This window comes from Rattus norvegicus, chromosome 6 (genome assembly GCF_021556685.1).
Source record: "Rattus norvegicus strain SHRSP/BbbUtx chromosome 6, alternate assembly SHRSP_T2T, whole genome shotgun sequence".
Classification (NCBI taxonomy): Eukaryota; Metazoa; Chordata; class Mammalia; order Rodentia; family Muridae; genus Rattus; species Rattus norvegicus.
In genome coordinates, this window is record NC_141539.1 from 52,824,485 (window position 1) to 52,847,500 (window position 23,016).

The following is a 23,016-nucleotide window of genomic DNA, read 5'->3' on the forward strand; positions in this document are numbered from 1 at the left end:
GAGTACTTACCCAGTCAGCAGATCTCAGGTTCACTTTAGCCAGGACCTAATTGAGGTTGTCACTCACTGACAACCTGAGTGCTTGGTTGGAGAGTCAACCTGTCTGGGAATGGATCGTTGGGCACTCTGCCGTGTCTCCTCACTGGACAGTTACAGCAACACCCCTTACCAGCTCATCGATCTGCTCAAGGCTCTTTTTCATTGTGTTAAAAATCATTAATTTAGAGAGATGTTTCTGAGACCCTCAGTTTACCTTGTGAATTTGTCTGTGGTTGTATAGCAAGAGACAGCCCGGCCACTCCCCAAAATATGTTAGCAGCCTGAGGAGTTCTCTTTTAGAGACCTCTCTACTCAGGTAATGAAAGACCCCCGGAGTGGGGAGACCCTCACTCAAGTCTCGGGATGACGCAACCCCCCAAGAACTCACACAAGACCGTCCTTGTTGTAATCACATGAGGTTTATCGATAGCAACCAGTGCACTGGGGTCGAGACTCGTATCCCACACAGGGGCAGTGGAGTTCGACCCGGAGAGGCTAGGAGAAGAGGTATTTAAAGGGAGAAACCACAATTCGAGGGGGCAGGGATGGCATCATTGGAAAGTGTGTAGAATAACAGTGAAAAATCACAAGGAAGAACTCTCTGCCCCCCAAGATTGTTTCCTAGGAGAAGCTGTCTCTTACTTCTCAGATTGTTTAACTTCATGGTCTGCTAGTTCCTAGGAGAAGTTGTTTCCTGCTTCTCAAGATTGTTCTCTAAGATTTATGGTCAGCTAGTTTCTGGAAGAAAGCTGTTGAGCTGGCCAATGTAATTATCCATCCTATAGCCCTAGGAGAGGCTTTTTGGAACATACAATTCTGGGGCCTAACCTGTTTGGTTTTTTTTTCTTTTTTCTGCTCTAAACTTTGTGTCTAGGGGGGCAACTTTAAAACTTTTATCTTTCAGTACAAAGCCGCATCCATGTTAAATGTTCTACAAGGCCAGATGACTGAACTGCATGAGTGTGGATTTACGTGTTGTAGAGAGACGCAAGTTATCTTAGATTATTTTTAGTACCCAGAAAGCCATTTTTCACCCACTCCTGTATCTAACGTGACATCCTTGTGACTTCCAAGAGCTGTAAAGCATATTCCTTGCAAGCACTAGTTTATACCAATCCAACAGCTAAGAATGCCATCAGAGAACAGGTAAAACCTGCAGCAGGGTTCCCCTACTTGGCTGTAACCCTCCTATTTGTGGTTCCCACTAATGGATTTGATAAATGTTTTGATTGATAAAGTCCTTTGTTCTGTCACTGATACCATCTTCCGTACGACATGGAAATGCGGCTCAGTCTGCAGAGCACTCATTCTCTTATTGTCTCGATGACCCACAAAAGGTCTTGGACCCCAGCTTGGCCTCTTTGGAGCCTGCACTTAGCTCTAGTTCCGGCCCATTTCCAGGCTTGGAAGTGTTTTTCTGTCTCTTAATAAACCATTTCCTTTCCTGTTAGTATTCATATGTCTCTATCTAAATCATTATTCAGAGACATAGAACCTAGAAATAGCAGTGGATTCCCTCCAAACTCACATCTGACCTTTGGCACCATTTTGAGGCTCCCAAGTCACATCTTAACAGATTGCTAAGAATTGGTTGTTGTTTGATAAAGTGAGATTATCTCATGGCTCAGTAGGTCTCTTGGATAGAATTACAATCTGATAGGATAAAATCATCGGCCTTGGACTGCCCAAGAGGATTAAAGGCATATCTTTTTACTCTAAATGGAATTTCTGGTGAGAGTCCTAGAAAACTGCAGGTTTACAGCTACAAAAGGATTACGCCTTATATACTTAAGTGTTAAACACTGTCCACAACTGTTCTAACATTGTTATTTTAAATAGGTCTGCAGGAAGCAAGGATTGTCTCTACGTAGACAACTTTCACAGCAAATGTTACTGACTGTGTTGGAATTACTGAGTCTCAGCTCGACTACAGGATGCAAGGCCTTTCTCTCTCTCACCACGTCCCCATACCATCCCCCTTTCTACCTTCAGTTCCACTGTCTTACATTTTTATTGTCTAAGTGACCATCTTGTCTATATTACGTGGTGCTTATCCATACAAAACATTCCTTTTTACAATGTAAAGTTAAGATTGAAACAATATTTCTTGCTAATTTACTTTAGATTGCTAAGGCTCTAGTGGGCATCATTTTGAAATGATGATAAATTCACAGAAAGTTGCAAACTCAGTGCTGAGGCCCCTGGGTTTTTTCCCAGTGCTTGTGCATGCATGGCTGATGCTTTTCAAAGCCACATCCTCCAGTGAGGCATGCGTTGACCCTGACACTGGTGCTTATCCACATTCTTCTTATTGTGACTGCAAAGGGGCCTGAGCCAGCACATGGGCTGGGTCCACCCTCTTGCAGGTCACCTTGCGCTCAAGCAGTGTTGAAAAAGCAGACCCTGCTGGTCTGTCTAGGCTGGCCTCGAAATCCTGGTTCAAGCAGTCTTTCTGCTTTAACCTCCTAGGGATCTCGGACATACCCTAAGACCAGCAGCCAGGTATGGCTGTTTTAGCTTTTGAGCTGTGTTGTTTCTCAAGCGCTGCTGAGACCTTGACCTCAGAGCCAGCCAACAGCTCACTTCCCAAGAAGCAGAAAGGACTCTGTGCTGCCTGAACTTTTTTTCCCTTCTGGTTCCAATTTCTGCCCCACCTCACCCATCCCGTACCTGGGACTGACCTGACACGGTGAATTGCCAAAGCTCACAATTAGCTTTCTGCTATCCAATGCCATCCAGCACCCCCACCCCACCCCTAGTTTCCTGGAGCCAGGAGTGGGCCGTAGCAGAACATCCATTTGGGGTGCACTCCTCTTGGACTCCTTCACAGGTAAGTTTGGCCAACATGAGGTAAATATGAGCCCTGGTATAGGGTTACGGAATGAAGGACTTGAATACTTCCTGCCTCTGCTGGCAATGGGAACCTTGTGGAGTTTTTCTTAGCTAGATTTCCAGCTGCACCTCACTTCCTGCTGGGCCTGGAGTGCAGCATGAATCCCTCACTGTCCTTACCAAGGAGAATGTGTGTCCATTCAGACACATGATTCTAAGAATGGAGTAGAAAGTAGATCTTCCCTATGGGAGTCACCAGAGAGAACCAGTCTTCCTTCTGGCTCAGAATTATGGGAAGGAACATTTCTGATATTTGAATTAATTTGTCTATGGTTCCCCAGAGGCTGAGAGATAAGCTCCCACCCTCTCAGCTGTGGGCACCTAAGGTGACCCCTGCTCTCCTTGTAGGCTGTATGCGGGTATAGTGGTTAACTTTGCCAGGGAGTCAGGGCAGCAGATGGGGCTGACTTACTAAGGATTCTCAGGCAATCCTGCACCAAGATCTATACCAGAATGTTCCCAGGTGGCGGGGAATGTGTTCAGGGCTCACTGCCTTACTCAACACAGCCCAAACTGATCCAGGATGAAGTAGACACCTCAAATCTGCCCACCTATTCTCACTGACTGTGTGTAGCAGCGATCTTTGCTTTACAGATTGAAAAACTGAAGTCCAGAGAAAGGAAGAAGGTTGAGGGGGGTCACAGCATTGGAAGCTGTGACAGTAAGTCTGCCTCTCTGTGAGTGGAGTTGGGTGGAGGAAGAGAAAGGATCACAATACCATATCGAGGCTGGAAACTGATGGTGTGGTCTGTATCCCAGGGAGAAGTAAGGTGCAAGACGAGAGCGGCACAGTTGGCAGTAGGCATAATAGTGGAGCCAGGCACTGTAAGCACTGGACACCTTATCCACAAAGGGAACAAAAGTGGAGAACGATATTCCAAAGAGGGATGCATGTCCCTCCTTTTGGCTGTGAGACTATTGGAACAGTGATTCCCAGCATCTGGAATTTACACAGGAACATCACGCTGAGGGAGAGAAAGGCTGAGGCCCGATCGCCTGCTAGCAGGGGAAGGTAGAAGAGGCTTGTCTCCAGGTAAAAGATCTCATACAGTTCTGACAACTTGCCAGAGTTCCTTGTAAGAAACACCAGAGCTAAGACAGTGATGGGTCAGTGAGGGCTGGGACCACACACATGCACCTTGGCTAGGACCACCTAGTTATACATTGCTTCTGGACCTCTAAGTCTAAACCTCTCATCAGGATCCTGACGATGGGCTTGTGGAGGGGAGGGGTTAACTGGGCTTACTTATTTTTTTCCTCTATTCAGTTGGCATATGGGGACCCATGGCTGAGCCTGTCCTGTTGGGATTGCTAGGGCCCAGGCTTTGACAAGCTCTCTGATGACATTTGACTCAGAGGTGGTCATGAGGCTCTACAGTGAAAACACCTATGTGTACATGGTTGAACGACCACTCGATAAATGGATGACATAAGCCAGAAATAGCTGGGAGGGGAGCAGGCAGTGGGGCAGCCACTGTTGACATTGTCTCGGCACCGTCACTGGGTGGAGGTGTTGGAACACACCATGGCCAAGCATTTCCATCTCTCAGCACCAGAAAGAAATGTTTGCTGTGGAATAAGAAACAGGTTGTGGGGCAGATGGAAGGACCTGGAGTGTGCTTATAAGAGGGAAATGGGCCAGAAAACTCACCCGAAGGTCAGTCCAGAGATGTTAGGCTCCCAAGAGCCCCCAGAAGTCACATGAAGGAGATGATGAACAAAAAGTGTGTGAAGGGGCCCAGTGTAAGAACTTTACTGGGAAAACACACACACACACACACACACACACACACACACACAAAACCACAACCTTCCATGGTTGTGTCATGGTCATGGTCCTGGCTCTGAATGTCAACTGTGCTTCATTGCGCAAAGCTGAAAACTTGGCCACTATTTCCTCTGAGTTGTCCTCCTGAGACACAGAAACAGTGTGTGTGTGTGTGTGTGTGTGTGTGTGTGTGTGTGTGTGTGTGTTAGTATGGATGGATAAGTGGTTGGATAAGTGGACGGAAGGATGAGTGGGGTAGGTGGGTCAGTGAGGAAAGGAAGGAAAAACTGAGTGGGTGAATTGAAAAGTAGGTGGGTGGGTGGGTGGGTAGATGAATGAGTTGAGTAGGTGAATGGGTGGATATCAGGGAGATTCTGAAAGAGCAGAAAGGGTAGATACCACTACATAGATAGGTAGGTAGATAGAAGATAGATGGACAATAGGTATATGAATGATAGGTAGACGGATGATAGACGGGTAGAGGGATGATAGACACAGATGATAGACAGGTAGATAGATGATAGACAGGTAGACAGATAATAGACAGGTAGACGGATGATAGGTAGATGGATGGGTGGAACTGTTTTAAGAAAATGGTTAGTATCGCCTCTAGGAAAGAATGAGAAGCTAGAAACTGAGGCAGGAGTGATTGCTCAGCAGAATTGTTTCTTATACTTCTGTGTCTCTGTATATAATGTCTGTGTTTTTTGTACCCGTGTATGTATGTGGAGGCTAGACGTTGGTGTCCGGCCTTCATTACTCTCCACCTTAATTTTTTGAAGTGGTCAGACTGATTAGAGTAGGTGACAGAAAACTGCAGAGAGCCACCTGTCCCCCTCCACTCCAGCCAAAGCTCACAGGCTAGGACTATAGACCTCTGCCACTGTACCAGTTTGAGGGCCAAACTTAGGTCCTTCTGCTTGTACAAGAGGTACTTTCCTGACCAAACCATCTCCCCAGGCTTTGGTAGCGGAACTTCTTCCCTGGGAAAGTTCCGATTTTACGTCCAAGACCTCAGGTGATTTATTAATCTCACATACGTGTGAGACTCATCTCCCTTATCCAAGCCCACGGGTCAGTTTTAGCCACATCTACAAAGTACCTCCAGGGGAGCATCTATTCTTAAGGAGTCACAGGACGCTTTTATCCTGCCAAACCAAACATCACAGATGGGTAGGAAACAGCAGCTGTACAGAACAGCGAGGGTTGTACTTTGTGACACCTGGAAATGTGGCGCTTGCTGTGGGTGCTAGAGATTGGGAGTGTTTGGATCTCAGGGGTGAGACTATTGCACCAGCATGATGCTGGAGACATGGACTGATATGCCTGGTAAGAATTTACACAGGAGGTGAGGCAACCTGCGGTGATGATAATTTCCAGATTGGCCAGCTATGGAAAATCACAGCAGGGAGACTACACAAGGGTTAAGGGGGAAAGTGCAGATTTTTAGGAAAAAGATATTTTTGGTTTCTGGTATCATACACTTAACTAAGGTTTTTTCAGACAAGTTGGTGAGGCAGGTGAGTCACCTAGGGACCCTGGATTTGTATCTGTGGTTGAAGGCAAGGCTGTCTGTTCTGGGTGGGGTCCGTCAAGCCCCTGACTTGTACTAACTGTAGGAGATAGGAGACTGGTCTATCTCACAGTACACAGGCTAGACTGTCCCATCTTATCCTGTGCTCATCTCCACTGCAATACCTGGAAATTCTGCCCATATGGAAACTTAGCTCTGGTTCAGTAGGAGCTCAAGGCGGTGAAGGTCTGCTGGGGCGGGCAGCCTCTCAGGGGCTTTGTGGTTGAGCCATTCTTACTCTCAGGAGCTACTCAAGAGAGTGTAGCGGGAAAGTGATACCATGCTGGCGGTGGGAAAGTGATACCATGCTGGCGGTTTAGCAGGACGGCCTTAATCCTGATCTCTCTCTGGGATACAAGCTGCAGATGGTTGGAGGTACGCCAACCATGGAGCGGTCCCAGTGATTAGGAGCTGGAGCCTCTTCCAGTTCCTCTGTGGTACAGCCTGCCAGCAGTGCATCTGAAGCCTCCTGACACTGCCTGAATGTGACCCCATCCCTGGCCAGTACCCTGTTGTTAGACCCTCAGAAACCCTCCCCCTCTCCCCAGTCCGAGTGGAAACACAGTAGTTTGCAGGTATAGATACAGCTGGTGTGTTGTTTTGTCAACAAAGTAACAAAACACGGAGGGGAAATTTAAGGTCTCAGATCTAGGTTGGTTTAGAGTTTCAGAGATTTCAGTCTGCTTGCCAGAAAGGGCTGTCCAGGCAAAAATCCATCTGAGGTGGCCACAGGTGTTCTCCATCTTTCCCACAAGGGAAGCACCGGGTGGGCAGGGTTCCTCATTGGCGGTGAATGTTGGAGGCCTCAGGCACCCCTCCCTAGAAAGCTTCTAATCACTACAGCCTTCCTACAAGCTGTGCTCTCAGGGTCTGTGCCTCCGTAGGAATGAGGAAAAGTAGAGAGAGATGTTTTTGTGTGGGAGCAGTGGTGGGCACAGAGGAAAAAGAGGCAGAGCAAGAAAGCACACTTCCTAGAACACAACAACACTTTTAAGTGTTTAAAACAAGGCATCACCAGTAAATAAAAAACCCCTGGATACAGGGAGAAAGGGATGTGGGGTAACTTAGTTGTAGCACTGCAGTTTTAAAAGGAGAATCGGGGATCCAAACCCTGTCTTAATCCACGCCTCTGCACCTCCAGGCGACCCCCACAGTGGAGTCTGTGTGCGCTGGTCCTGCAGTCCAAGGAGGCCCGGCTGCACCTCCAAGAAGGGTCGCTAGGTTCAGACACCAAGGCCCTGGTGATTGCCCAGCCCCCGCCCACTGCGAGACTGAGAGGGGGCGGAGCCACGCGCATGTGCACAGCTGGCGCCCCCCCCCGCCCCCCGCGCACAGCTGGGACGTGGGCCGGAGACCTGAGGGCTCAGTTGGGAGCCGGCGGTGGACGCGCCCGCCGAGGCCTCCTCCGCTGCTGTCCACGCGTGCCAGCGCCTGTCCGCGCCGTCTGCCATGGCCGTGCGCCCCACGCGCCGCTGCCTGCTGGCACTCGTGCTGTGCTTCGCCTGGTGGGCCATGGCGGTGGTCGCCTCGAAGCAAGGGGCAGGCTGTCCAAGCCGCTGCCTGTGCTTTCGTACCACCGTGCGCTGCATGCATCTGTTGTTGGAGGCCGTGCCCGCGGTGGCGCCGCAGACCTCCATCCTGTGAGTGCGGCCCGGGGGCGCTGGGGTCGGCGGAGCGTGCGATTTAGGGAGATCGAGGGCCGTGGGTAGCCTGGGGGACGTGGGTACTGGTTTGGCGATGTTGGGTATCCCGGCATCCGGCGCAGGGTGTGCTGGGCCTTTTGTCCGTCCTGGCGAGGACGCCAGGGGCGGACCTGAGCGCTTAGCGCGCGGCCTGGGGAGCCGCCTTTGTTCAAACTTGGAATCTCCCGCTGGACCGGGAAGTAGTAGGGAGTCGCCAGGGAAAGCCCGGCGTGTCTCCTGCGCCTTCCCGTCCCGGCCTCCCCTCCGGTGTCTTCTCAACTTTCCCTCTACACGAGTTTCCTCTCTCCTCTAAAGCGCAGGCCTGGGGTTGGGTCGTCCCTCCTCCGACCCCTTCTTCCTCCCCCTTCTTCCTCCATCAGTATACCTGCCCCCCCTTCCCCTCTTCCTGGAGCGAGGCCCACCGCACAGCACCCTGCGCCAAGGAAACCTCTCTTGCAGATTCTGCTTCCCGCGGTGCCACAGATCCGCTTCTGCGCTAGAGCCTTTAAGTTCGCTGGGTGTCCTGCGGGTTCTGTTGGGCGCAGCCCTTGTAGGGAGCTTTTTCTTTGCCTGGAAGAAGCCTGGCGTCCTAGATGCCATGGAGGACCCACCACCGTGCGGGTGGCCAAGTTCTGGGCAGCTCAGGGGACCCCTCTTGCTGTTTCTATTCAGTTGGTCAGTTTCACAGAGATCCTCCACTTCCTGGCTTTTACCTGAAATTGTGCACCTCTCTAGCTTTCCGCCTTTCCTGAAACCTCTAGATCTGAAGGAATCCCAGTGCTGCAGAGTTGGCTACAGGCCTCCGTGTGTACTGAGATTTGGTTCTGTGTAGGCAGGCATGCGTTTAGGGGCCAACTGTAATTCAGGGTCCTGCAGCTGCACTTCTGCATTCCAAAAAGAGTTTTCACTTTTTGTGACTGGACTGGAAGATTTTGGCATCTCTGAGGATGCCTGCGAAAGTTATAAAAATCTGAGGGAACTATTCAAGGAGTGGGCGGTCAGTGTTCTCACTTCTAAAAGTGCATGGGTGTCCTACTTCCTCTGGGGGAGATCATGCAGGCTACCCGACCAGTCTGGGGTGGGAGTGCCTAGCTTAGTCCTCTGAAGAGCTAAATAAGGCTTCCATTCCAGAGGGTGTGGATGGTCAGCCAAGGCTGCATCTGAGAGGATAGACAGTGTGCTGTAAAGCAGTAAACGTTTCAAATTGGGCCAGGGTGGAACGTCTCCAAATACAGAGAATTTCTGTAGTGAGTCAATGGCCAAAACTTGGACCCTAGAGCCATTTCTCACATCTGGGCAAAGTCAGATTCACAGACTATGTGTTCCCAATTCTTAATTGCTTTCTGCAGCAGTATGTTTTAAATGAATGCTGTAGAACAGGAGTCCTCCACGCCGCCGCTTTGCAGGCTACCATGCCACATAAAAATGTAGTTGGTGTGGGGGAGGGGCGACTGAACTTAGTAGTTAAAGACGATTGCAGCAAAGCTCAACAACCTGAGTTCGATTCTCAGGGCCCACAAAGTGGAAGGAGAGAACTGACTCCTTCCTGCGTGTTGCCCTCTGACTTCCAGATGCATGGCCACATGCCCCTCTTTCCCTCCCTCCCCTCTCTCCCTCATGTACGGGAATAAACTTTTTAAAAGAAATTCTAAAAATTAAATGCAGCAAAGGGTGTGTAAGGTTTCCAGAGAAACACCAGAGCTGGCGTTTGAAAGATTTCCCAGAAGGTGTGTTTGCGGAAATTCAAACTTTGTACTTTTATGGGTGTATGAAGTTTCCTGAAAGATGTAACAATAACGCTTGGTATCACTGATTCCAGTGTGCAGGCAAGTACTTGACAGAACTAATGCAAAGTTAGCTTCATTTTGTGTCTGGGTCCAGGCTGGTATGAGTTGGTGGCGCTTTGGGGCAGTCACACACAAAAGACACTGCTTTCTTTCAGCTTCTCTGCCCACTTCCTGCTCTCATATACAAGTTGATACTTTATATTTGTCTCTGTTGGAGACAAAGGTATAGCTCAGTGGTAGAGAGCTTGCCTTAGCCTGCAAGGCCCAGAGTTAGCGCCCTCTTAAACACGGCTGAGAAAAGAAACAAAAGAACAAGGGTTAAGTTGAAATTGGACATAAAAGATGTTAATTTGCAAATCCCCATTCCCCAAGTCAGTGGAATCATCTCATTTTCTCACTGCCTGTTGCCTAAAAGCCCCACTCCCACTTAACTTCTCCAAAGACTAAATCCAATTCTTCCCTTCCCCAATGTTTCATAGTTATGTTTTGGCTCCGGAGGTTGCCAGATTGTTTGGGGCTTCACAGTAGTCTCAGGCTGCCTTATGGTTCAGGTTAGAACTGGATTTGCTCCCTAGCAACTGAAAGTGCTAGGTGGAACATCAGTGGTGCCCTGCCTCTCTCTGTGTGGCCGGTAGAAATGCCTGCCTGGTTCTTGTACAGTGTAGGAATAGGAGCTGTTCCTTCTATGTGCCTCTACAACCTGGGCTTTTGGGGGGGAAGTAACCTTTAAAACACAGCTCTGGGTTCTTTAGTAGGCACTGGGCATCGCACCTTGAGAGCCTGCTCCTTTGACATCCTTTTCTGTTCCCTGAAGCCTCCATCGTTGAGGTCATGGGAACTGAGCCTGAAAAAATAACATCCGCTGGGCGTTCCAGGGCACTCCAGTACCAGGGAATTGTTACAGACTGGTGGTGTGACAGAAGCCCTGGTGCAGGAAGGAATGGAGCTGTGAGTTTGAGAGAGCTCTGGGTTCCATGCATAGGCCCCAGAGCAGTGAGGACCTGGATACCTAGGCCTCTGTTAGTCTATCAGTGTCCTTCTTAAGTTCTGATTGCCTCTAATGTGTTTGGACTTATGATATATAGTCTAGACTAGCCACTTTAGTCAACTTTGTAGGATCACAGCTGTCCCGAAGGAGCACAGGGTAATGTATGTTCAGGTGTGCCAGGCCTGTGTGGGATGGCTAAGGCTGCAGAGCTCTGGTAGCCAGCACCTGCTGACTAGCGCACATGGGCAAAATTCCCAAATAATGCTGACATCAAGAGACACCAAGAGGGACCCATAGGTATGGAGATGGGTTTTGGTGTCCAGCATGCGTGTCCCATTTGTCACAGCTGTTCACTGTCATCTACCAGCACAGCATCTCCAAATAAGGCACCAAGGAGAGAGCATCTTCCTCCAGGCTTCCCTTGTTGAATCAGTCACCTTCCCCCTGGAAGCACAATCGCCCTTGCCTGAAGACTGGAGAAGGGCCTGGGGTGGTGATGTTCAGCAGGCTTTCTCTTCCTAGCATTGCCAGGAGTGTGTGAAGCTCACAGGACCATGGCCTGCGAACACCCTTGGCTCTGGTTTCCTAGCATGTGCTCTCCTCAAAATGGTCACAACAGAAGAGCCCGTGGCCCTGGTCTCAGAGCTGAAGGATGCTCGGATGTGTGAGCTGGATGTCTGGTTCCACTGCTCACAGCTCAACCAAGGCCTGTGAAGCTACTGTTCTTCTGAGTTCTTGGGGTGCTGGCCTAAGAGGAGAGCCTCAGTGTCCATCCAGGGCTCGGTTGAGCCGGTGCATGCTTTGAGACCACTGGGATGCTTTTCACGGCTTTATTCTGCTGGGCCATATTATCTTTATGCATGATCTTGGATATGTGTGTGTGGAAGATACTCCTGTGAGGAAGCCACGTTGGTTTAGTCCTTCTATCTCTGCTCCTCCGCATGTTTTAACATCAAAGAAATGGTGTTGGAGAGAGTCTGTCTACTTGGGACCCTAGACTAGGCAGCTTTGACTGGAAGCTTGGCTTGATCCTAATGAAGCCACCTTCCTGGAGTTTTCTCCCCATGTACCTACCACTTGGCTTGCTTGTCTGTTAGTCAACTCCACTGGTGGTAACTGGGAGCTGTGGGTTCCCTTCCAAAGGAGCTTGAGTGTGGTGCAGGCTTTGTGGGAAGAGCCTTCCTGGACCAGCTTGTCTGTCCTTAGCTTGCTTCCACTCACGCCATGTCTCCAGTCTCTGTTCTTCAATGTGTGGACCAGGAGCTGAGGAGGAGTCTAAGGGTTTGGAGTAGGGTACCTGAAGTTTTGGATGGATGTTGGGCAGGCTGAAGAAGAGGTGTCCTTTCTATAGATCCGAGGCCTACCATTAACAGATAGGTCTAATGTGTATGGACAAGTGTGGTAGTTGGAGAATCACCGTGCATTGTCCTGGTTCCCCTTGATAGACTATGATCTTTTGGATGTCCCGTTGGAGAAATTAGCCTTTTCCTTTGCACTTGGCAATAAGGAGAAACAAAAACAAATGGATACAAGTAACCTAAAGCTTTTATGGAGCTAGGAAGTCAGGACTGCTGGCCTGGAGCTAAAGTTTTCTTAGGAGCCAGGAAATTAAGGAAATGAAGAGGCGTCTGCAGGCTGCTGGCCTGCAGTGCCACTCAGGGAGACCTCCTGGATTTCACAACATCCAGGACACCCACTTGTTTTTACAATGACAGTTTTGTGGGCTTTGAGGTGCTGGAGAAAATTACTTATTTGAAATATCATTGTTTTAACGGAGTCTGTTTAAGAGCAGTTCAACCATAGTGTGGTGCTTAAGTAGCTGGGACTCTGTCTTAGTTACTCTTCTGTGGCTGTGGCAAAGCAGCATAACCAAAGCAATTTGCAGAAGAGTTTATTTGGGCTCATGGTTCCAGAGGGATAGGAATCCATCATGGCAGGGAGACAGGGTAGCGAAACAGGAAGCTAGACGCTCACATCCTTGGCTGCAAGCATAAAGCAAGGAAAACAAACTGGAAGGAGCCAAGGATCTCTTAAAGCCCATGCTCAGAAACATACTTCTTGCAAGGCCACACTTCTTAAACTGCCCCAGACAGTTCTGCCTGTTGGAAGCCAAGGATTCGAATACTGGAGCCTACAAGGGACATTCTTATTCAAACCACACTGAGGACTCTTTCTTGGGTTAGTTAGTCTCTGTGAGCCAGGAGTCCTTGGGATCAGGGTGGGGCTGTTTTTTTTTTTTTTTTTTTTTTTTTTTTTACCAAATTCTGAAAGTCGTACACCCATCACATGCACCTAACACGCCAGTGTGTGGAAATACTTTTCGGGAGGGGGCATTTCACTTCCCTGGTATCCTGGAATTTATTCTGTGGACCAGACTGGCCTCGAACTCACAAACATCCATCTACCTCCCTAATGCTGGGATCAAGGGTGTGTGCCCACCCCCTTCTTGAGCAGGAATGCTTTCTTATTGCTTGAAATGACACTGGTGGTGGCTTAACATCTTTCCAAGTTGATCATTCTACTACTTTATGTTTTTGTCTTGGTGTTTATTTTGAGAAACAGGAGCCCTGTGTCATCATGTCCTACCCTATGTGTTCTAGTTTTATTTCTGGCCTGGGACAAATACCCTGACCAAAACCAAGTTTGAAGGATAAGTGGTTTATCTGGCTTGCAATTATAGGGCATTAGGCCATTACTGAGTAAAATCAAGGCAGAAACCCTATGGAGGAATTTGAAGGAGGCCTCCTTGCCATTCCACGGAGCCTTATTGCAGACCAAGGAACTCACTTCATGGATAAAGAAGTGCGGCAAGAACCAGAAAGGGTGTTGATTGCTGGACAGCACGCAAGCGTTAAACTTAGCTAGCTTTCCACGCTGGTTAGTTTTTTTTTTTCTTTTTTTTTCTTTTTTTCGGAGCTGGGGACCCAACCCAGGGCCTTGCGCTTGCTAGGCAAGCGCTCTACCATTGAGCTAAATCCCCAACCCCTACGCTGGTTAGTTTTATATGTACAAAGTACTGTCATTTGGGAACCTCCACTGAGAAGATGTCCCCACCAGATTGGTCTGCCTATATGTGTTTTTTGTATGTACCTGTGGATGCTGGAGGTCTATACCAAATATCTTCCTCAATCTCTCTCTTATTTTTGTGAGGCAGAAGCTCTCACTGAACACAGAGCTCCCTGATTTAGCTAGATTGACTGTCCAGAAAGCCCCAGGGACATTCCTGTCTGTACTGCTCGAGCACTGGGATCACAGGCCTGGACTGCCATGGACAACTTTATGGGGTTGCAAAGGATCTGAACTCAGGTCCTCATGCATGCCCAGTCAGCTCAATTGAGCATCCCTCAATTGAGCACCGTAGCATGTTTTAAAATAGAACCTAGATATCACAAACTTGACCTTTTCGAGGACTGGGTAATTGTGTCAACCCCAGCTTTGTTCTACTGATTAGATAAGCCACAGAAAGTCTAAAAGTCAAATGCCTTCTTCCCCAGCCTCTGCATCTCACCATTAAAGACTTGGGGTGCAGCACTGGTGGCAGGACTCTGTTGTACCCCAATCTCCATTAACTGTTCAGGTCCCGTGACTTTGCTGTATGCGGAGCTCTCCTTGGTCCAGTGTGAGCTCGGCCTGTGAGTCACGCGGGTCCTTTCGTCTGTGTTGGTGGATGTGAATGCCAGGCTTGGCTCTACACTCTGTATCCGCCTACAGTCTTCCTACTCTCGTCCTGGGGTGTTCTGGTGTTTCGGGCATCTCTCCTGCGGGTTTTGGCTGCCTCTGTCTCTCCAGACTCCTGGCATTATCTTTTCTCGGCAGCTTGCTGGGGCAGTTGCATGCTCACCTCATTTGCTCTCCGTCTCTCCAGAGTCATCTCCAGTTCTGACAGAGGGACATACCATGAAAATAGTTGCCCATGTGTTATCTGGTTTTGGTTGTTTTATGATAGGAGAGCCTCACCATCTTATTTGAGTCTTTTTTTTTTTCTTCTTTAAATTCTTTTTCCGTAAGGTGTGGTCAAAAGGAGCAGTGGTCAGAATAAACTGCTGAGTTTCCCCACGTTCACAAGTTCAGATGTTTTGAGAAAAATTTGAAACAACTCAACTCTGGCATTTTCCATTTGTCTTTGGAGCATTTAGCCTAAAGTACTCCGGGGAGGAGAGGACAGGGTCCTGCTGTATTAGACCATGTGATTTACCCACACAGATGCTCTTGGCTGGACAGCTTCCTGTTGGAAGTTCTGCTGAAAGCCAGGGTTACCAACAACCGCCTGTGGGTAGCCTGCCTGTTACAGCTTGAGGTTTTGGGACAAGCCAGGACGGGGGCTAACATTTTGTCTGTGGCTGCCTGCTAACCACAGAGGCAGAATGGAGTAGGTATCACCAGCTAGAGTGTTTACCATCTGGTTCCTTTGCTTCCGTCACGTTGGGTATAAGCTCTGAGATGTTGCCTCTGTTTATCCTGAACCTGTCTCTCTTCCATGGCCTCAAGGCTGTGATGGGAGCAGAGAGGTGAGAGTAGGGGATGATGTTGGAGATGGCCCACAATGCTAAGCCTTCTAAAGTGAAGCCACACTACTGTTCACCATATTGGTGGGTTCTGGCCATGCGTTTCACCCTGCTTTGGGAGTCCAGGACAGTGAATCAGACATGTAGCTGTAAAGAAGTGACTTCAAGCAGTTCATGTTCCCCAGCCATGGAATCTTTAGGTTCCCTTTCACCGACTGACTTTTTGTTCTGTGTACTTCTTGATAGGGAGCTATGTGGAAAGGTTCTGAGCATTGGTCTCTTTGCAGAGGTGTTCACCAGCATGGTGTGTGTGTCCCTATGTTTCCATGTACTGTGATTTAGGGTGAATTTTACCCTCATCCCTAAGAGGAAAGTAGGAAATACCATTAATCAAAGTGGTCTTAAGACCCCTTCCCATGAGAAGCCCTGTGACGTGTACTTCTTAGGGGTTCACGTGGCCTGTTCATGAGTGATATATGGTTATCAGTGCTAAGGGAGTCAGTGTCTCAGTGCTGGTCCCTCCCTGGGTCCTCACAACAGGATGACCGATCATGCATTTACATAATGTGAGTTCTCCAAGGGATGAGAGCTGTGGCTTCTATCTTGACTGCTAGGTAATTGTGATGGATGACATGATAAAGGACCGGAACAGCGACACACAGGGAATACTTACTTAATCCTCGGGTTCAGACCATCATAGTCTTGGGACCGGGAGTCAGCTGCGTTTCTAAACAAGTTTGGCTTCTGGGATGTCCTTGCATCTCGGCCCGCGGTGTGCTAAGGATGTGAGGCTGAAGCCTGCTTAGGTTCTTGTCCTCTGGCCGGGGGCATCCAGCCCCTCCTGTTTGGCTACTGTAGCTCTAGCACTGCATATAAACTTGCAAGGTCTTAGGAAATCCACATCTTCCCTAGGGTCTCTGAACCAGTCATCTCTGGGAGGAATTTGGTTCAACAAACAAACATTATTGAATTGGCCTTTCCTGCTGGAGAGGGCTGAACGGCAGTCTCCACACATTGTGCTAAGAGTTATGAGACTAACCTTTTACCTATTGATCAACCATTACTTTTATACAGTATTTAATTTTTTTGCAAATAATACGTTTGTATTAAAAATATTTTAAATACAGATAAAACAAAACAGATAGCTTATATTCTATCATTAAATTCCATGTTCATTTATACAAATGTCTGTGTGTATGCCTAGGCATACATTGATGTGTATGCCTGTTATTTTTATTTTAAAAAATTAGGGCATGATATATGTCTAATTCTATAATGTACTTGTATGCTTTAGCCTACATACTATACTGTGCCTACAAGTGTGTGTATGTGTATGTATGTATGTATGTATGTATGTATGTTATATGTGTGTGCATGTCATGTTTCTGTGTTTATTATGTATTTGTGTATGCGTGTGTGAGATCTATGTTTTGTGTGTGTAGATTATGTCTGTGTATATATGTACTGTGTGTATGTGCTATGTTATGTGTGTGTCTCTGTGTGTTTTATATGTTATGTATGTGTATGCTATGTGTTATGTGTGTGATACATTATGTGCGTTTGTGTGATATATGTTATGTGTGTGCATATAGTTATATCTATGTGTATTTATGTATTATATATGTAAGTTGTGGATGGATGGATGGATGGATGGATGGGTGGATGGGTAGATGGATGGGTGGGTGGGTGGATACATACATACACACACACACACACACACACTCACACACACACACATTAATCTGTGATGTAAGTGAGAATGTCCCTCCACCATCCGTTGGCTCTATGCTTGGGTACTTGGCCCACAGTCTCTTGGAAAGGATTAGGAGACATAGCTTTATTGGAGATGCATCACCAGGGGCAAACTTCAAGACTTCACAGGCCTCCTGCCATTCCAAGGATGCTCTCTGCCTCTTGCTGTGGATCAAGATGTTAGCTCTCAGCTGCTGCTCTAACTGCCTGCTGTCATCCATGCCTTCCCTCCTCCATAATAGACTCCAACCCCGTGGAACCTTATTAAACTCTTTCATGGGTTGTTTTGGGTCACGGTGTTTTGTAGCAGCAGTGAGAAAGTGACTAATATGCACACAGACGCACACACTCACACTTGCAGACACACACATATGCACAGTGGTGGGGATTGAATCCAGGACCTTAAGTTGCACCGCCAGACCTTACCCTCAGGCCTGTCTTGTCATTGTAAATGAACACAGTATTCACTTCTGTGAAATTATGAAGTTCAACCAAATTCTTATTACAGACTATTGCTCGCTCTGTCTGTCTTCCTTTCTTTCTTTCTCTCCTCTCTTTCTTTCTTTCTTTCTTCCTTTCTTTCTTTCTTTCTTTCTTTCGTTCTTTCTCAAATCTAAACAATACTTCTAAAGTACTCAATTACAGTTTCTGCGTGTATCTGTCTGGGTTATTTTTAGGGTATGGTTCTGTAATCTTCTGTGTGGCTTTGTTCTGCTTGGCATCTGATGTGGCCCCTCCTGTTTTCTTCCTTGTTGTAACTTTGGTGAGAAAAGATGAATCTGTTAGCTTTGACCGCTCAGCTCCCATAGGGCTTCACAAGTCCCACCGAGGCAAGCCTGTAACGTGGCGACAGTAAGGCACAGAGGGGACAATCCCAGAACCGTGGGACTAAGACTGAGTAGGAACCTGCATTTTTGTGGGGTGACAACATTTTTATCACCACGGTTGGCTTTATTTTCTGGTGCTTTGATATCCAGTAGACTTTTGAGTAAAAACTCTTGATTTTATTTTTTTTAAGATAAGTTATTTCTGTGTTGTCCAGGAGGGCCTGGAACTCAACATGTAGCTCAGAATAGCTTGCATTCTCAGCAATCCTCCTGTCTCAGACTTCTGAGTGTCAGGTTACAGACATGTGTCACCATACCTAGGCTGTCAGAATTCTTTTGACAGCTGTCTTTATTCCGGACTCTGATAGGTCCTGTTCTTTGGCTGTTTCTGGGCTGGGCCAGAGGTGTGCCCTCTGATCCCCAGGCCCTGTTGATGACTGGTTCTCAGTGTTCCTGGGAGGTATGTCTGAGATATGGAATAAAGGAGAGCTGATATGGTAATACACGGCATGAAATTCCTGCAATCTCTGGTCACAGCCTTAACACCAAGATCTACAGATAGCATTAGTTTGTGTGTGTTTCAGTCTGAAAGTGTGTCCTGTGTGCATTTCATCTATTAACCATGCACTGGTGGCTGAGAGCCCTGCAACCTATTCTTGAATGGAACTGACAGGACTCCATCTTGTCTGCAAGGCCCACCACAGCTGCTTGTTTAGAGACCAGGGCACATACCAATATCATGCTCAGTTGGGAATGTTTTGATAGCAAAATCAATACAGAGTACAAAACCACTAAAGCTGTGGAACTCTCCAAAGCAGGCCTCAGAAGGGACACTATAAGAGCTGGAGCAGGTCACCTGTCCATGCTCCTCATTTGAAACTAATGTCTCAGGTGCCTCAGATTTTTCACCATTCTGCATCTGTCTACAGCTGATGGGTGAACTGCAAATATTGGCTTTTGGGATAACATTTCATGGAGATGGAGTCTGCAAACAGCCACCTTCTTGAATTCCAAGAAGGGACACTGTCCCAAACTCAGGGACTCCTGGCCTGAAGTGAGATACTGGCCCAAGATGAAAGGACTCGACCCAAAGTAAGGTACTGCTGGATTTGGGACTGCCTATCCCAGCAGGTGGACCTCTGTACAGGCACCTGTCCAATAGGTATGCATGCTTAAGGGAACCACCTGAGACTCTGTTTCAATTGAGGGCAGGACAGCTCTATGCAAAGCTGTAAGTTGCTTAACAGTCTTAGGGGAGATCATATCTTTGCCCTTGAGGATACAACTGTCTCAAAGTTGTTCAGTTTCCCTACTCTTACAGAGAATACACACAGGGTGGAGATACAGTGTACAAAGTGCTGTGTGGGTGGGTAGTGAGCTAGGTGACTTGATGTTAAAGATGTAGTGGTCTGGCAGGAGACCCACTCCCTGGAGCATTCATGTGATGGGTTAGGGCTGGATGGTGTGAAAGGTGAAGACCTGGATATTGGAGCCAGGCTCACAAAGTAGGCTCATGAAGGCCCCATCAGAGAATGCTGGCCAAGGTGGGCTAACAGTTCTGTTGGTGAGCAGACTGAATCCTCTCTTTCATATGTTGACTTTAGTGGACACAAAGAGGCTGTAATGCAAACAGGAAATTGCCTGAGTATAGTTTTCCATGTGTGCTCCATGGGTTTTTCTAACGAGCCAAAACAGATGTTTAAGAAACATCTGATTTTTCCTTTTGAGGACGGGACATAGAAATACCCAGACTGTGGGGGCCGTTCCCGAAGCCACTTCTTGAATTTCAGAAACAACTTACCTTTTCTAACACGCCTCAGACCTAAGGTTGGTCACTCACAAAGAACAAAGAACAACAAAATGGAAAGTAGGACTTACTATGAGAACGCTCTCAGCAGAGATGCGAAATTTTGATTTAGCAATGATTGAACTCAGGCTAATATCGTTTGTCTCTTTTTAATAAGATCATCAACACTCAGGAAGATTTCTTCACAGAGAAACTTAGGAGGGCTGAGGATGTAGCACAGCTGGAAAAATACCTACCTCAAATGTAGGAAGCCCCAAATTCAACACCCCCCGCTGTGATGCATAATCTGGCCATGTGTGTAATCCCAGAACTCAGTAGGATCTGACATTCAAGCTTATTCTTGGCTACATCAAAAGTTTGAGATCAGCCTAAGCTACACTTAACCCTGTCTCAAATAAAACAAACAAAACAAGTCATAGGAAAGAAACATGCCTTTTGGATGTCATGTGAGAGAGACAGTATTGTGTTTCTGCAGTGGAAAACAAGGGCTGCAGTGTGTCGGAAGTCCTTGTCATTAATGTCGTGGCCCTCCTCTTCCTAGTCACCACTGGCCTTCCTTTAGGGAGTAAGATTAGACTCGTTGCTTCCTGGAGTGAAACAAATGTTTCTCAAGACCTATAACCAAAAGAGCTGCACTTTTAACTTTTAAAAATAGCAATTAAAAGAGATTAATGGTCGCTGTTGTTGCCTTTTCAAATGTGTGGGATGTTTGTATTGGCGTAACAACAAGTTGATCAGAATTAACCTGTTGTTTTTCATCGTACAATCTCCTTAAATCGGTATCTGGGTCATCCCCTGTATTCCACCTACCTATCCACCCTGCCACCTACCCATCTGTCTACCCACCCAGTCAGTCAACCACTCATCCAGCCTCATTTACCCACACATCCACCCATGTGCTCACATACCCATCTAGCCCCCTACCCACTCATCCGTCCATCCACTCACGCATTTACCTACCCATCCACACATTTCCCCCCCACCCCCGCACTGTCCACTGGTTCATCTGTCCACATACTCAGCAGCTCACCATCCCTTACTGACTCACGAAGGAAGTCCTTGTGTGTCAGGTGCTGGTGTGTGCATGCATGCTCTGTGGTTAGCCACTTGTTGTAGGGGAACGGCTCAAGCCTTGGGGACAGCCAGTGGTATCAGAAGATAAAGCCATGTTTCCTATTGACTACATCCCAGCATGGTTTAAGAACAGGGTTGATATTAAGCGGAGTTTGTGGAATCTTGTGGAAGATGGGAAGGAAGGATTGGAGGCCAGAGAGGTCAAGGACACCACAAGAAAACCTACAGACTCAACTAACCTGAGCGCATAGGGTGCCAGTCCCAGGCTGCTTTCTCTTCCCGAGTGCCGAGCATGCAGGTAACCCCTCTGGAACACAGACTCTCTTACTTCAGCATTTCTCCTTGGTATATGTGTTTGTGGATTCCATTCCACTCTTGCTTCCTTCAACCTTAGGGAAGCATCAAAGATCCATTGGGGTCAAGAAGCCTGGGGTCAGCTCTTCTTTGAATATGGTCCATTTTGGCCTGTGGCCTTCTGTTGGCCAGGCAGCTTGCCTGACTCCTGGACGGCTGCCCAGTAGGATAACATGATTTATCTATCTGCTTGGCTACACCCAGAGCGTTCTGGTCTCTGTGCAGAACCACCTTGGTTAACCCACTCAGTTGTTTAGATAATGATGTTTTTGGTACACTACTATATCCACTGTGTAAGCGAAGGGTGGCCCTTCACCTCACTGCCTGCCTGTCTGTCCCTCATGGTAGGTTTCATGTGTCACTGCAGTTAGACCACAGCTCCCAAATATGTGATCTTATATTCTGGATGCTTCTGTCAGGGTGTTTCAATGAGACCAAGAGTAAATCAGTAGTCTACGAGTAAGGCAGATTTGCCCCCAAAACTTTACGGCGGGCTTTGTGCAATCCATTCAGCAGAAATAGGTCTCTCCTGAGCAGGAGCTGGCAGCCTGTGAACTTAATCCAGGTTCACATAGCTTCTCTGGCAGGCCGGCAGGCCTGTCTGCCCACCTTCAGACTTTTGGATCTCTTCCCCTCTGTATTCACAGCATCCTCTTGAGATGCCTGACTAACAGTGTCTGTGTGGTTTGTGGATCATAGGTGGTTGGATCTGGTTGGGTCCTGACTTAAGCTAACTAGCTTCCTGTGCATGATCACTTACTGTCAAGCTTAGTATAACCCATACCATCCCCTCAGAACTTGAGCCAAAAAGTATAAAGGGAAAGAATGGCTCTTAAGGAGGTGAGGAAAAGAGGCAACAGAATGCACATATCATAAAAGCATAAGAGGCCAGAGGATGGGGGGAGAGGACCAATAAGAACAGGCCTTGAAAAACGCCATAACAAAACCTATTACTTAGTTTGCTAGTTAAAGAAACTAAAGAACTTTTTCGAAAAAGAAAGTAGTAGCCTGTGGCAAGAGCCAAAGACCAAGTAGTATCAGTGGAGTCCAGAGGGGCTGTAAGAGAACATTAAAGTGCTCCTAGAATTGGATGGTGAAACACTGGAAGAGCAGTCCACTGGGGAGCTTTCTGAGAGGACCCAGTGGGCAGGCACCTCTGCCCCTGTTCAGCACCAGGAATCCTGGAAAGAGTTGAATTCTCGGCTAGTGCTTGATTGAAAAGGGAAGGAAGGTCAGTCAGAAGGGAAGGAAGGAAGGTTCTTAGTACAGGAGCAAGGCCATTGATAAAAGATTTTAAAAGTACTTTAATTAAGAAAACTTGCTAACCATGGGTCTGTAATCCTTAAGGTATACAGATTCAGGGCCCATCCCCACCCCCATCCCCACCCCCATCCCCACCCCCTATTCCTCAGGCATTTTTTTTCAAGTATTTTTTCTTTTATTATTTTTTTATTTTTTAATTGCATGTTTTAAATTTACTTTCCCTTCTAGAAACCTGGTATCCACACACACCCCCAGCTTCTATGAGGGTGCTCTCTCACCCACCTACCCACTCCATCCCACCTCCCCGCCCTGATATCCCCTACACTGGGGCATAGAGCCTCGACAGAACCAAGGGCCTCTCCTCCCATTGATGCCGGACAAGGCCATCCTCTGCTACATATGCAGATGGAGTCCTGGGCCCATCTCTGTGTTCTCCTGGGATGGTAGTTCAGCCCCTGGGAGCTCTGAGGGGTCTGGTTGGTTGATACTGTTGTTCTTATGGGGTTGCAAACCCCTTCAGCTACTTTGCCCACGTCTCTGTATCCTTTCCTTCACCATGCTTTCTCTGCGAGTGTGCGGGTTTGGCCCATGTCCGGTTCTGTGTGTTTCCTTGTGTACACTATGTATGCCTGTGTGCGTGCTCTTTTGGGGCTGAGTGTTTCTGCCTGTATAGTTCTTTTCATGTGCCTTTGTGCAAATGCTGAG

The 23,016-nt window shown here is 47.7% G+C and overlaps 1 protein-coding gene across 2 annotated transcripts in view; it reads left to right on the plus strand.

The window, feature by feature from the left end:
• The first annotated feature begins 7,611 nt into the window (after positions 1-7,611).
• The window catches only part of Pxdn (peroxidasin), a 77,722-nt gene continuing 62,317 nt past the window's right edge, over positions 7,612-23,016 (plus strand). Inside the window, 1 exon segment of one of the 2 annotated variants that reach the window (NM_001271261.1) lies at positions 7,612-7,912. In NM_001271261.1, coding sequence (NP_001258190.1) covers positions 7,722-7,912 — 191 coding nt within the window. In that variant the 5' untranslated portion in view covers positions 7,612-7,721. 2 annotated transcript variants of the gene reach the window in all.